The 16,300-nt window shown below is 30.8% G+C and overlaps 1 protein-coding gene across 1 annotated transcript in view; it reads right to left on the bottom strand.

Moving 5' to 3' along the window:
* The window catches only part of LOC129962507 (26S proteasome non-ATPase regulatory subunit 8-like), a 36,755-nt gene extending 24,081 nt beyond the window's left edge, over nucleotides 1–12,674 (bottom strand). The window contains exons 1-2 of the mRNA XM_056076252.1: nucleotides 12,451–12,674; nucleotides 6,589–6,661 (exon numbers count right to left, since the gene is read on the bottom strand). Coding sequence (XP_055932227.1) covers nucleotides 6,589–6,661; nucleotides 12,451–12,558 — 181 coding nt within the window. The 5' untranslated portion in view covers nucleotides 12,559–12,674. The remainder of the gene's footprint in view (nucleotides 1–6,588; nucleotides 6,662–12,450) is intronic.
* Between the last annotated feature and the right edge of the window lie 3,626 nt (nucleotides 12,675–16,300).

The raw sequence follows: 16,300 nt of genomic DNA, 5'->3' as shown, positions 1-16,300 counted from the left end.
TAAAAAAATCTTTGAATGATTCGCTTGAGACAGGAGTTAATCTTAATGCCAATTTATTGGATGTTATTCTTAAATTTCGGGAAAATCAAATTGCGTTTTGCGGAGATTTAGAAAAGGCATTTCTTATGATAGAAATTGCAGAGGAAGATAGAAAGTATCTGAAAATTTTATGGTTTCCGGAAGATACGGGCGGCTCAAAGCAAGTATTCCCTTTGGCTTAACTACATCCCCCTTTGCTTTGGCTTGCGTTTTAAAATTTCATATAAGGAAATTTAGTCATAAATATCCTAAATGTTGCGAAATGTTAAATTCTCTATATGTCGATGACTTATATTATGGAGCAGATACCGCACAGGATGCTTATCAGTTAACTTCTGCTATAGAGATATTACGCTCCGCCGGGTTCAATTTAAGGAAATTAAGAAAAAATTGTGTCGAGCTAAATCAACTTTGGTTTGAGAATGGGTATAAAGAAAATACTGATCATGGTCAAGGATCGGGTTTCTTAGGATTGAATTGGTATCCAATTGAGGACGAAATTAAGTTGAATTTAAAAGACGTTAGGAATTCCTTGGAATTTGGAATCACCAACGGAACTTCTAAAAGACATGTGCTGAGAGTAATCTCTCAAATTTTCGATCCTTGTGGACTCATCGGCCCTTTTGTAATCACAGTTAAAATTCTCATTCAAGAATTATGGAAAAGGGGCCTCGAATGGGATGAACAGCTACCACAGGATTTGGAAGAAAAGTGGAAAACTTGGTGCTCTGAACTCTCTTCAATAAATAACTTGCGGATTGAACGTAAACTGTTTACGAAATTAAGAACGAATGACATTTCACTTCACATCTTCTGTGACGCTAGTCCTAAAGCCTATGGGGCTGTGGCGTATTTCCGATACATCACAGAAGAAGGAAGAGCAAAGGTGAGCTTTATTATTTCTAAAAGTAAGGTTGCTCCTTTGAAAACTTTAACCCTTGCGAGATTGGAACTGATGGCAGCACTCATCGATGCTCGCTTAGCGAAATACTTGCAGGACACCTTTCCATCTTTAATTAAAAGAGTTTATTTATGGAGCGACTCGAAAATTGTTATCCATTGGGTGAAGGGATCGGCAAAAATATGGAAACCCTTTTTGTGTAACAGAGTAACTCAGGTGCAATTACTTACTTCTCCGCTCTGTTGGAACAACTGTAGTGGATCGGAAAACCCTGCTGATTTAACTACGAGAGGGGAATCGGCGAACGCATTTCTCTCAAGTTCTCTCTGGTGGACGGGACCTGAGGGGCTCTCTCGGCCGGTACAGTCGTGGCCTGTGCAGTGTTCGTCAATTCTCTCTGATTCCATTTGTGATAAAGAAATATTTTCCTCAGAGCGACGGAGAACTGAAAACGTCAACATAATGGTTGCTACTACCAATGTTGATGACTGTATTTCAAGCTGTATTAACATTGATAAATACAGCAATCTTCGAAAACTCTTGCGTGTTACAGCTTTTGTGAAAATGTTTATGAACAATTCTAAACCTGGTTCTTTAAATTTTAGTGGACCTCTTAGTGCTTTCGAACTTCAGGAAGCCTTACATTCTTCGATCAAGGCTACTCAAAATAAATATTTCGGAGCTGAAATTCATCAGCTTCTTTCTAAGAGTGTCATCTGCAAGGACTCGCGCATGTATAATTTGAGCCCTGAACTCGATGAAAATAATCTGCTGCAATTGAAGGGTCGTCAGCAGTTTTCTAGTGGTGACATGAGGGTGAAGCATCCTTGGCTTCTCCCATCCAACGATAAATTTGTAAAATTACTGATATTGGATGCTCATTTCAAAATGGGCCATTTAGGTGTTGAAGGTACCTTAACTCACTTGCGGGAACAATTCTGGATCATCAAAGGTAGACAATGTGTAAAAAAGGAACTGAATGACTGTCTCATACGTAGACGTTTTAAGGTAAAGACTGGAGAACAGTGGTAGCTCCACTACCTCCTGACAGAATTCTAGAACATTCGCTATTTGATGTATCTGGCGTAGACTTTGCAGGACCTTTTTTTGTGAATGACTCTAATGATAAGTGTTATTTGATAATATTTACTTGTGCTGTAGTAAGAGCTGTTCATTTAGAATTAGTTAATAATATGAGTACTTATTCATTTTTATTAGCTTTTAGGAGATTTATTTCTCGTAGAGGATTGTGTTCTGTAATTTATTCTGATAAAGCTAAAACATTTAAAAAGGCAAATTCTGAATTAAGTAAATGGTGGAAATATATTAATAATGGTATTGAAATTTAATGTATTTAATTTTTCATTAATCGGAAGAATATTTTATATTGTTGTAATGTTATGATTCATGCATTTCTATTTTTCTCTTTGTTTATGATTATATATGTAATATGGAAAATGAACTTATACAAGTTCAGGTGGGGAGTGTTGCGGATTGTACATAGATGGCGCTCCCGCCTGTTATTTACTTCCTGTTTGTAAACATCCACCCCCGAGAATGGGGACTTGCGTGACAGGTACGGGCCCCAGCGGTAATGGAATTTACCCTGAGCTTTAAACTCTGTTGTTATTGTTAATAAAAAAATATCTAAAGGCACCGAGAGTTGGAATTTCATCATTAAGCACCACCACTAACCACAGTTGCAACAGCCTCCGACCATCGAGGATGCTGGTCCATTAGACATAATACATACTTATGCTGACGAGCAGAAGAGGGTTCATTGGGTCCTATACTATCTCAAATGGCAATTCCGGACGGAGAACAGGAGTAATAGGAATTTTATCAATCATTTTTTCCGGACTCCTCAACTGGCATTCTTTACAGGATCTACAAAAGTTTTTAATATCATCTGTCATATTTGGCCAATAAAAACTGTATTTAATTCTTTCACTAGTCTTTTTTAATCCCATATGGCATCCAAAAATTGATTCATGTGCTAATTTAAGAACTTTCAGTCTCTTATTTTTGGATAAAACCAACTGACACACTTTTTCGCCTAATATTTTATCCCGGTGGAATATTAATTCATCATTCATAAAAAAGTTTCCTTTTCCAAGCGATACATATTTTCTTACTGACTGCAAAGTATCACATTTTCTTTGTTCTTCTTTCAATGCATTAATTTTGTTTTTCTTATCCAAAGAATCGCTTTCATTTCCGCTCGGTTGTTCTTCGTTCTGACTAACTCCACAACAAATCATAACTTCATCAAAGCTCTCTTCCATAGGCGCCTCTAATCCAGACGAGTTTTGGGTGCGGCTGTGGTTTATGCTTTCTCCCAATAAGTTTAATACAGAGGAAGGGGGGGGGGGGAGGATGAATTGCTCTTGAATTCTATCCGTGATAGCTGCAACTATCTCAATAGACCTGGAAAATCCTTCGTTGTTTTTATCTTTTAATGATATTTGGAAACTCGAAAGAGTAGCGTTTATCCTTTCTCCAAATGCACTTTTTAAAATGATCTTTCCTTTTTCTTCACTTGACACATATTTAGAATTTAAAATTAGTATCATAGCACCTGAGTCAACTAGGGTTTTCAGTTCTCTATTGCCCACACAAATATCAACGTACTGTAAAGATTTGATATTTAAGCTTTTTTCACCATTAATTAATTCCAACTGAATTTCCGCGGTTAAAATGTCTTCCCGTTTCTTTTCTGCCGCAGATTCTCTCAACTGCGATTTTTTATGTCTGTTTGGGCAGTCTCTAGCAAAATGCGACAATCCACAAACGTAACAGTCTCTTGTTACTTTTCTTGAATTTGTAGTTTCGTTTTTATGAAAGTTTTGTTTCTGAATTCTCGTTAATACGGGGGTACATATTTCAGTTCCGAAAAATGTCTCTCTTTTTCGTCGTAGGTTTGATATTTAGAACAGTTATTCTCTTGATACAGTTCTTTCTTTTTCCTCACACTGTTTGATCGCACATTTTCATAATCATCTAATTTGCTTGCAGTTTCGTTTGGATTCGTGAATTGTGACCAAACATCAATAAAATGTTCTTTAATATTCGTAGGTACTTTTCGCTTTATCTGTTCTGTTATGATTAAACCCGACAAACTTTCAAAAGTAGTTATTTCCAATCCTTGAATCCATTGCTCAAAATAATTTTTAAGTTCGTAAGTAAAATCGCACCAGGTGGTCTCCGGTCTTTTAAAATGAGTCATAAACTCTTGCCTGAATTTTTCCGGTCTGAGTTTAAATCGTTTCACTAATAAACTCTTGATGTGGTCATAGTCCTTAACTTTCTCGATTGGCTCTCGAACGATGAGCTGGGTTATATCCGTTGGCAATAATCCTATTAGATGCGACACGTAATCTTCTCGTTTTATTTGAGCCCACTCGGCTTGCCTCTCGAACAACAGCAAATATAAACTGATATCACTGTTCTTTTCATCGAATTTCTGCATCACGTGCCTGAGTTCTATTTTAGGAGTCGGTAATTCGACATCCACGGGTACACTGGAATATTGCAGCTTCAGTTTCTCACGTTCGAATTCTCGTTCTTCTTGTGCCTTTTCCTCCTGCAATTCCCACTCTTTAATTTTTCTTTCTTCAAATTCTCGTTCTTCTTGCTTTCGTTTTTGATCTTTTCTATCCTCTATGATAACTATTATTTGTTTCTTCACAAACTCTTCCTCGTAATTTTTACTTCCAGTAATTAATTTTTTTAAATCCACAATTTTCATCTCTAATGAAACAGTTTCACCCAGCTCTTCGGCCAACAACTTCAAATCTTCCTTTTTCGCAGTGCCTAGGAAGGCCATATTGATACCGAAAGCACACCTTTATCGAATAAAGTTCGATTTCAAGTTCGTCAAAAATAGCACTCGATTCTCAATCCTTTCGACTGCGCCAAATGTCGTGGCTGGTTCGTGAGTGCTTTGAATAAATAGGCAAATAGAAAACTTAACAACAAATTTATTGCAGATTCGTTAGAGTTACTCTGCTCAGTAACTCCTTCTCCTCCAAGAGCAAACATTCGAATGACATCACTCTTTTAAATACACTCGCGCTAGCTGTCTAGCGCCATCTATGAACGTTTATTTCCTAACGCTTCAAAATCCAATCACTACATTGATATTAAAAAAACAGGTAACAAAGCTGATGCAACAAAAAATTCAAATGCTGAATGATTTCATCTATTCTCTTTATATATTTTATCAGTGTGTTTTGATATTGCTAGCATATCATTAGTTAATTGAAGTTTAACCATTTCCTCTCTCAGATTAAATACCAAGTTTTAAGAAAAATTACAGAAGTGTTGAGGTGCAAAATACAATGAACAGAATAAATATAAAACTTCTAAAAAGTTGCATGGCTATCAAAATTCTAAATCTATACTTATAATAAAGCTCAATGTTTGTGTATTGATGCTCTACAGGCCAGACTGTTCGATCTATAAATACCAAATTTGGCATGTGTGCACCTTGGAGGGCGGAAATGAGCACCTCGGAGCAAATTTTTAATTAATTAAAAATTAAATGAAACTTCAGCGTTTTTTCGATATAACTTCCGAAAATATTGTAGCACAAAATTGATCTTTGCATCAAATTAAAGCTCAAACAATTCTGTTTAATGATACCATTGTTTTAACCTATAAATTAAGTTTCAATTTTTAATGAATCTTTAAAGAAATATTTTAACCATATTTTTCAACAATATATTTCGCTCAAAATAAAAATTAATTTGCACGAGCATATCAAGGGGAAAAAATTAGGTTTTATTAATGTGTTGCCATCACATTGATAAAAGCTCAAATTAGAAAATAAGTTAACTTTTCTGAAGTTACCAAATAAAAAAAAGTTTTTATACTTGCAGTTTAACATTTCCACTCTAAAGTTGAAATTTCATAGGTGCTGACAGAAAATTAAAAATATAAGTAGTACGCTAAACAGAATTGTTTAAGGCCTACATAATAGTATGATAGAATTATATAACTAGCAAAATATGAAGCTTAAAAATACTTTGCAGAAAAACCTATTAAGGGACCTAAATTGTAAATTTTAGCGATCATTAATACTGGCGAACCAACTGGTCGCTGAAAGCAGACAGTTAAAAATAAAATTTTATTGAAGAACTATTAAAACTAAGACTATGTATTTAAGAAATTTTTTCCTAAGAATAATTCCATCAATTCACCTAGTCATCCAGAGATGGTATTATATAAAATCTTTAAAAAAATAAAAAGAAATTAATTAAAGAAATAACTATGGAAATTTTGTATCTGTGTGTAAATACTATGTTAAAAATAAATTTGAAATTTACTATTATGAAAGTGGCTTTAAAAAATCATATATGTTTTAATGCAACCAACAGAATTTAAAATTAAGTAAGTTTCTTATAACAAGATATAAGTGCTAAAAAAATGCAATTTAAAAAAATGTATAGAAAATGATATAATTCATAGCATAATAATAAAATAATTTCAGAAACCAGCTACAGTTAGAAATTATAGAGAGAAATATCGGTGAAATAGTCACAAGATTCTAGATATTAAACTGAAATGTGATTATTCTATTTATTCTTAATTAATGCACAGGTATTTAAATTAAATCACATAAAATAAAGTAAAACGAATGAACTTACGAGCAACAAGCAGCTCCTGCTTTGTAGCTGATGTATCACTAGTTGGCAAAAATGTCATATGGGTTAAAGCAACCTAGAATATTAAAGAAAGTTTTTAAATCAAAATAATAGTTATACAATCCACAAAAATAATACCAATAATTTTCGATGAATTTATTTGTTGACAGTTTGAATTATACAAAAGGGCTAAATAGGAAACAACAGCCTGCTCTGAACTTAGCATGACAAAGCTCACTATTTTCTAATAACAAAAAGTAATTATAATATTATAGAATACAACAACTATAAGCATTAACACGCAAGAAAGACACCAATACAAGAATAAATAACAAAAACGGCAGAAGAAATCAATACATTATTAGACCATATTAATGTTCACAAATAAGTATAATAAAAAATATGATTAAAGATTTGATACATCATTCTCTACCATATATATTACTATATATAATTATTTTTAAATGCTGTTTTACTGTAAAAGAACTGTTTTTGTGAAGGTAAACAATACAGTTTAACTTTAAAAAGATAAAGGCTAAAGACGAATTAAATCTCCAAAATTACGATCAAACAATATAATACATAATTCATAGGGGAAAAAAAAGCCTTCTAATTTACTACAAAGGCTTAATAAAAGATTAAACAGCACCAATGTCTAAAAATAACTATGAAATACTAAAACCGCATCAGAAGATATCTTTAAAACATTATGTGAAGCAATAAAATATAAATAACAATGTACAGAATAATATTTAGCAAAGAATAATATTTAGAAAGAGTCTAGTTCAACACGAAATATCAGATAAGCAACTCGCTTTTAATTACAAACATTTAAATCTACTATTAAACAATTTGAAGTGATTTAGTGTAAAAATGGAAAGACGAAATATTTATGTGTCAAAATATTATCCATTAAGCGGAAAAAATTAAAATAAAAGTACATATATTATAATAAACAGGAAAAATATCATTAAAAATCAACAGATATAACTTCTTAAGTAATGAAAGACAACAGTACTTTTTAGAAAATAAACAAATTTCAATCAGATATGCTAAATACCGAGGAAAGAAATTTAAACAGATATTAAAATAAAACTCGGTAGCTATACCAATGGTAAAAATATACTATATAAAAGCAAATGATAGTTTTCAAATAGAAATGACCACCTATTCATTAAAAAAATTTTCTAAATAAAAGTGGAAGGAAGAGATAAAATCGATGTGAACTTACCAAAGTATTTTGTATTATAACCATAGAAATTACTTCTGCTGTTTTTTTTTTTTTTTTTGTCAGATTTAGAGACAGCAATTAGAAATGTACCATCTATTGTTCGTTTCAGTATTCTGAGACAACCACTTTTTGAAGGTTCCATCGCACTAAGGGGATACACAGAAGGATGTGCTCTATTTCAGGAATTTACTTTACTATTAAAAATAAACATCTTCCCCTATTTTGCCAAATTAAACCCATCCTAACACAAGCACGGAGGGGTTTAGAATACGTTGGCAAAGATATATAATGTAAATGTTTGTTTGCTCAAAATCAGTAATTGCCAAAAGTTCTTCCTCGGATGTTTTGAAATTTTGACACAATGTTGCATTACAATACTAGTGGATTTTTATACACTTATTACACAAATGTTATATCTGTAATAGTAAAAATGCTTTTTTTTTTTTTTTTTTTTTTTTGCTGTTTTTTGATAACAGTGTCCAACAGATAGTGCCATGTAAAACAGTGTCATCTGTTGGAGTTAAAAGTAACACACTCTATACTAATTACTTCATGATTCCATTTCAAGGTTTCTGATTGTATAATGAAATTAAATTTTCTTAAATTTCAATTAATTTTCATTTTGAATTAAACACTTCATGTGACATTCCAGTGGAATTGAACTGAGTATTTTATCATAGCATTCATTTTTCTCACTTGCCACAGAATGGCAAATGAAAGGATTACTACACACACATATATATAAATATGTCTCTATAACAAAGCCACAAAATTTAATATGCATAGAAATACCTGATGTGGAAGCCAATAAAAATTTGCATGATGTTGATGCGGCAAATACAACACATGAACTTTGTGGCATACTGAAACCAATTTCACCTTGCACAAGAGACAAGAAATACTCAATGCTTCTCTCGAGTATTAGTATCTAACATTTACAGAAAACCATGTAAATTCTTTATTCAAAAGAAGATCAACAGAAAATGGTCATAAATTAAATGACAGACAAATATGAAATGGCAATATCAAAAAAGATAATTGATGGGTTGTTCCAAATTCACCTTTACTATTACACCTGCCATGGGAACTAGAAAAGATTGACAAAATTAGGTAGATTGTACCCCTGGCATCCCAGTCCAGATGAATGCTTCTTTCTTCGTATGCTATTAATCAATGTGCTTGGTCCAACATTTTTTTCAGTAACTGCGAGTTGTCAAAAGCATTATAATGTCAATTTCTGCAGTACATGTAAAGATCTGAATTTACTGAGAAACAATCAAAATTGGGAATATGCATTAATGATATGTGCAACATGTCGTATCTAAATCAAATTTGTGCATTGTTTACAATAATACTGAGCACCTGCTCTCCTTCATCTACTACAGAGTTATGGGGAAAATGCAAGTAACAAATGAGTAAAGATATTTTTCGTTGAATATGCAAAGAAAATTCAAGTATGAACATGGATTTCACAGCAGAAATCTACAATGATGCCATGATAATATTTAAAGATTGTGCTTATAAATTGCAGGCTAAGCTCTCAATCATATGGGAATCCTATTACCGAACTGATCTGCTACTGTTTCATCCAATAAGAAAATTACAACATGGGTGATCTTTTGTTATATATGCAATCAAATATTCCTAAGCTTGTGCAAAAATAAATTTGCGTGCAAATAATGCAAATTGTCAATAATGGGGCTGCAGAAATCTGAACTTATGAAATTCCTCCTAGAGCAATTTTAGATGAGCTAGGAGGAGCTGATAAAAAAACCTAATTAGATTGATTCTAGCAACAATTCCATTCCAAAATTGCTCTTGCCTACAGAATATCAACAAGATTGGTAGAAGGATTGCCAGATGGAAGAACTACTAACTCTGCTTTGAAATTGCCTTGAACTTGAGGCATTTTAAAAACATTTGGCATGAGAAAAGTAGAGCAGAATTTCACACTTATTGCCAGGGATGATGCAAAATGGCTCATAAAAATTTTGCTCAAGGCACTTTATTGATCATTATAAGATTTGCGTAGAAACATCAGACCATTTGGGAGTGCATTATTATTACATTCCGAAGATTTTATGATTTTTTGCCTGTAATTTCTTGAATGACACCAGCGAATAAAATAAATGTATGCCTGAAACACTCTACTTCGTGGCGATGCATAAAGAGATTGTAATTAAGGTACTTTTCCATTATACCAGTGTAAATCTCTCCAAGCAGACTTTTTGGCGACAGCATACAATTGTCGGAACAAATCACACCAAGCAGACTTATTTTTAAAAGTTACCAGCGTCAATATTCCATCTGGCATTGGTTGCATCTTTATTGGTAACTTTATCTCCTGCGCCAGTATAATGGAAAAGTACCGTAATTAATTACAAATTTGCATGCCCAGCTGCAAAATGACCGTTTAGCTGATATATTCTTATATCAATTGCCAGAAATTGGGAACAGGGTGATGCAGGTTGATCTGACATCATGATGAATTTTATTGCTTCTTTAATGATGTAAAAAGAAGAATTGATAGAAAAAGTATTTTCCAATATTCAAACAAATTACGATTGACTGGGAAAATAAGCTATTCTTAAGGCCAAGATCAAACTTATTCATGAGCTTAACAATATTATTTAGTTAAACATTCAAATTATGGCAGTCACATACAAGTTCATCGACACTATTGTAGAAGCAGATGGAGCAATTAATTATCCAGCAGAATTTTTGAATTCACATGATCTGTAAGAAATGCCATCAGATGCAGTAAAGAAATTAATGAGAAACTATCTTGACAGGAACTTTCAGTGGTGATATTGTTTTATTCTTCGCATCCCGGTGATTCCACAAAATATGCAATGCAATTCCCAATTTGAATGGCATTTGCAGTGAACATTAACAAAGCTTTGACTTAATCATTCGAATTGTATGGTTTAGATCTAGAAATTGATTCTTCTTAAATGGACAACTATATATTAAGTGTTCTAAAGTCAGTAAATCAGCAATCTCCATATGAGCACAGATAATGGAAAAACACAAAATACTGTATATCCACATGCATTGTAAAATTACTCATATTTTAAACAGGCACTTTTTCTTTTCATCCTTTTCCATTTAACCAGACTGAGCCACAGCAAAGTGCGGCCATATGTAGCTAGTTGAAAATAAATGAACAAATGATGAAAGCTATTGCTATGCATATGCAGTTGTAGTTAACTCTCTTGCATGATCAATATGTGGTATACATCACAATGATAACATATATAAAAAAAAAGCTCCATAAAACAATATAATTTTTAGGAAAGGCATAATGATTTTTTAAAAATCATTATGCAAAAGAATATTGACTGTTTTCTCAAAAAGAGAAACTGGCAAGTGGGTTTGAAATATATTTAAAGTCCCCTTATTTTAGACAGTTTGCTTATTTAAATTTAAATAACAATTTTTTAAAAAAAATTCAAGGTATAAAAATTAATTATGATTAAATATTTTTCACAATATGCAGGGAAAAAAACTTTTTTGAATAAATAAATTAAAGCAAAACAATTCCATCGCAGGGCTCCAATTGGCAACAAGTTTGAATCCTGATGCTACTTTGTACTATATCAATAAAATATTATTCATTCTTATATGTATGCACCACATCAAGGTTAACATTGTGGTGTAACTAGTTATCACATAGAGGTTTCTGTCTAAATCTGTGCTCACAGAATAGAATCATTATGTGTAAGACAATATGAGAAAGCAATTTTTCCAAGCATGCATGTTAAAAAATTTAAATGATTTATTAAATCACAATAGGGTACTTATGTATTAATTACATGCAATTAGTGAACATAATCATAGTTATGATAGAATAATTAAGCACACAATCAATGGCAATTAATCACAGGCAAACATTTGTAAATATTTTCAGTAAAATGAAAAAAATATTTGTAATACAAATATTCTTGCATTCTTCCATATGAAAATTTTAATAATTTTACTTACATGAAATCCTGACCATAATACTCAGATTTTTTTTAAAGGATTCATATTTTATAGCCCCATGATATTTCAATCTGAACAAATGTAATTTAACACAAATGTTAACATTTTTCCAGATAATATATCCTATTAATAGTGTAGAACAATATTTCTTTCCTTTTCACTTCTATATTTTATGATATATTCTAAATAAAGCCATAAAATAAAATTTCTACAATACATACAATAAAATGTAAGTTTTTGAAAGAAGCTGTTATACTTGAAATAATAAATATAACTGATATTTCAATTAGATATATAATTAAGTTAATAAATAATGTTAATTGATAATGAAATCAAATAATTATGTATAAATTCATAATCACACAAAAATTATTCGAAGGGAAGATGAGAGAAAATTACATGACATGGAAAATGAATGAAATGGAAATGTACTGTTAAGAAAGAACGCTTTAAGTTATTCTGCTCTTTTGCACAAAAAATACACGAAACCAAATCTTATAATCAAACACTTACACTTATAATAAAAACCATATAAATTATACAAAAATAATGAAATTTTAGCCTTAATTCTCATTTATACAAAGACAATTTATTAAAATGAGTTGTTAGGTATCTTTCAACTGTCTGGATAAAAAAAAAAAACAACTTACCTTTAATTTATCCAAGATTTGGCCACATTTTTCTAAATTTGGAGGATTTTTCTTCCATTCTTGTAACAAAACTTGGTACACATGAACAACATCGTTAACTTTCTCCATGTTTAAGATTATTATTAAAAAGTCGAAAGGAAAACAAAAGCTAGATAATAATTTTCAACTCTTGAGACGGTTACGAATGATCGAAACTGCAGTTGTCATTTCTGCTACATCATTACTTACTTCCCTTCACTTCTGCATTTATTTCGAATGAAAGAGTAGGGAGCAAGCAAAGATTAATGGTGGGAAATTTCTGAGAAATTCAACAAAGTTCTGCGAAGAAACATGAAAAAAAAAAAAAAAAGTAAAACACATATCTTTTACTTCACGAAGTTTCGAATTCATATAGATAAAACTCCTTACGTTTTATATATATGGACATTTAAATTCTAATTAATAGAATTTAAGCGTCTTTTAATTACGTTTAACGAAATTTTATTAATCCTGAATTCTAATTAATATAATTAAACAATAATAATATTAATTCTAATTAATAGTAATCAAACAATAATAATATTCTAATGACTATAATTCTAATTAATAGTAATTAATTAGCTTTCAGATAAACAACTCCAAACTGTTTGGTGTATATATATATATATATATATATATATATAAATTATAGAAATTATTTTACAGTTTAAACTGAATAATATGTGATCGATAATCAATTACTATGAACCTTACTCACCATTTGAGTTCGAGACTGCAGAAAGTGTGATTTGTGAAATATGCTGTATTATCCGAAATTAAACATACCTTACGATTATTTTTAACATAATTTTTTTATATTCTTATTTTCACTTTTGAAAGCAAGTTTTCAATAACAATTATTTGCAAATGGTATTAGTTAGATCTGTCTCTGTTTTCAAATCCGATTCATCCGCCATCATTGAACGGTTCATCTTTGGCAAGTGAAAGACGAGACTTTCTACGCATTGATTATATATCCAAAGAAACTACAGCAAACAGTTTGACCGAGTTGACTATCTCTTAATGGGGTCAATTCATGTGACGTAAAAGTCACATGTCACGTACCTCTTGCGCATGGCATTTAAGTTTCATCCGCGCCGCTCTCGTCGATCAGTCTGCCATTAACGTTCTCCGCCGAGTATGAAGTGGATTTTTTTGTTTACATTTGCAGTTACAATTTTTGAGTCATTTTCTTTCCTCTTATTACGAGTTAAAAGAGGAAATACTGGTGTGCTGATGGATGCTTTAATGCGAAACACAAGAGTGACTGTCATGATCAAATGTTTTCTTATTTTCCTTTCAACAATCCTGCCTATGGTTGATACCTTTGGTATAGATTTTTTCAAGCCTTCGAAGTCGGTGATATGCTTCGATCATTTTGAAGAATTCATTCAGTGTGTGTCCATTTATTAAATATAGCTGTTCCAGTAATTTGTTAGAAAAACTCTTCGAAGAAAAAGAAATCGGTAAGCGATTTGCCACCAAAAACAATCAAACAAAATCATGAGTGCATTTCTAATTTACTTCATTCACATTTGATGAAATTTCTGATAATTTTGAATATGTTTAGAAGGTTTTAAAATGTTTACATGAGTATTACATTGCATTTTTTTACAAAATCTTATCTAAATTTAATTTATGTAAGTAAACAAACTCCTATTGCAAAAATAACAACTGCTATAATGCTAAACTTAGGTGGAAGTGAATATTACTAGTTTTCTAATTACATTTGCAGATTTGTGATGGATTCAAAGTGAATTTATATCAAACATCTTTTCTATTATTAAAAATGAAATGTCAATAGTTTATTGTATTTAAACTGAAATTCATTGTTATCATAATATCCTGTTATAACACTGTGCACCTCAGTGATTTCATTTTTAATAAATAAAGGTCTTTTCATTGAAAATCAATTTCCATATCAGCATTTATTATATAATTTTTATTCCCAACTTCATTGCTACATGCATGTTTCACTTTTTTTTTCTATTTCTTTAACATATCAATTTTGAATTATAAAATTCTGTGAAAGCATAAAAGTGTTTCTTTCATCTCCTCATTATATCCTATTTAACTTCTCTCTCTCTCTGTATATATATATATATATATATATATATATATATATATATATATATATATATCATGACCTTATTCCTGTTTATTCATTCAATATAATTTTTATCAATGTAACTTTAGCATTTAAAAAAATTTCATAAATGTCCTGCTTTAAAAGTATACTGTTCAACATTATGTTTTTATTAGTGATAAAAAAAACTGTTCTTTAGTATCTAGGATGTTTTTGTTGAATAAAATTGATTTCATCATTTACATTAACATTCTTGTCATACTGTGTTTATATTATTTCTAAGTGTCTAGAAAAATAAATGTTGATAAATAGTAAATAGTTTTTTGTATTAGTGAGTACATTAAAACATACATTTGATCATATTTTTTCAAATAATTATCACATATATTTTATCTCTCTCTCTCTATATATATATATATGTAATATAAATAAAAATTATGAAAGCGTGAATTTGTTTGTTTTCAGTTAATGATTTCAACAAATTAAAATGAAATTATTTATTCATAAGTTGCATAGATTTAAAAAAAGGTATCCATACCTTTTATATTTCATAATTTGAAATTGTAAACATAATTTATTCAATATATACTAATTTGAGTTTCATGTTCTTTCTTCTAAGCAAACTGAAAACATCAAAGTCTCAATATTTATAAAAGTAATTACATAAGGAAAAAAAATATATATATACAATAATTTCATTAGTAAGCTTTAAAATATTAACTTATCTAAGAGTAATAATTATTTTTAAAAAGAACTAACTGGGGGAACTATATTAATAAAATTCAACATTCAATACTATTTAAATAATATGTAAAAAAGAACATATGTAATTTTTCAAAAACACTGCCATAGTCATTTGTCAAAATGTATCCTTCGGACAAAAAAAAGGGGGTGGGGGGATATGGGAAAGGAAAGAATAAAGCGGCACCAAACGAATTAAAAAGTGATGTTAATTAATTTTGCATAAACAATAATTCCATTGAAAATACTAATTAAAATTTTAATATAAGAAATAAAATTATATAACTAAGAAAATGTGGAGAAAATAATTCAAAATAATATCTTTAAAAAAAAATCAGAAGTTTTTAATAATTGATCGGCTAGCTTAATATTTACTAAACAATGTCAACAACAATGTAAACAGTGTCAACGTTATCGGCAGACATAACGACATGCGCAGAACGGTTGAAAATTGAACAGAAGCGGTTTGTTTGGTACCTGACACGTGACCGTGAATTGACCCCAATGGTTTTCTGTGAATTAGGAGATAGTCAACTCGGGCTATTGAATGGACTAACAGACATTCAATAGTCCGAAGAAGATTTTTTGGGGAGTTTCTGATTCAAGCAGTGACGGATTGGATTGGAAAATAGTTGATGTAGGTGGTAATGGGACCCATTCCCTGCCTCCCTACACACATAAATGATAAATTGAAAAGTAATATTTATATTACAATCCAGAAGCCCATATTTTTTAATCTTTATTTTAACTCAAGATCCTTATGAGTTACATCTGTCTTTTCTGAGCATATATTACTTAAATTTTCTTGTGGAATGTTCAGAGATTAAGTTAACATTAACCCTCTGGGTGGTTTTATCAATGTGTAAAACTTTTTGAAAAGCGACTTCAGTGAGACCAGTAAGCTGTTGTAAAAACGCATGGGTTTTTCAATAGAGATACATTGAAAATGCGAGAGATATGTACGCCATGGGAGGTCAGCAGTCACTACAAATTATTGCACATTCA

This window comes from Argiope bruennichi, chromosome 1, assembly GCF_947563725.1.
Source record: "Argiope bruennichi chromosome 1, qqArgBrue1.1, whole genome shotgun sequence".
Lineage (NCBI taxonomy): Eukaryota > Metazoa > Arthropoda > Arachnida > Araneae > Araneidae > Argiope > Argiope bruennichi.
Note: the sequence above shows the minus strand (reverse complement) of the source record. Positions and strands in the feature narration are given on the sequence as shown.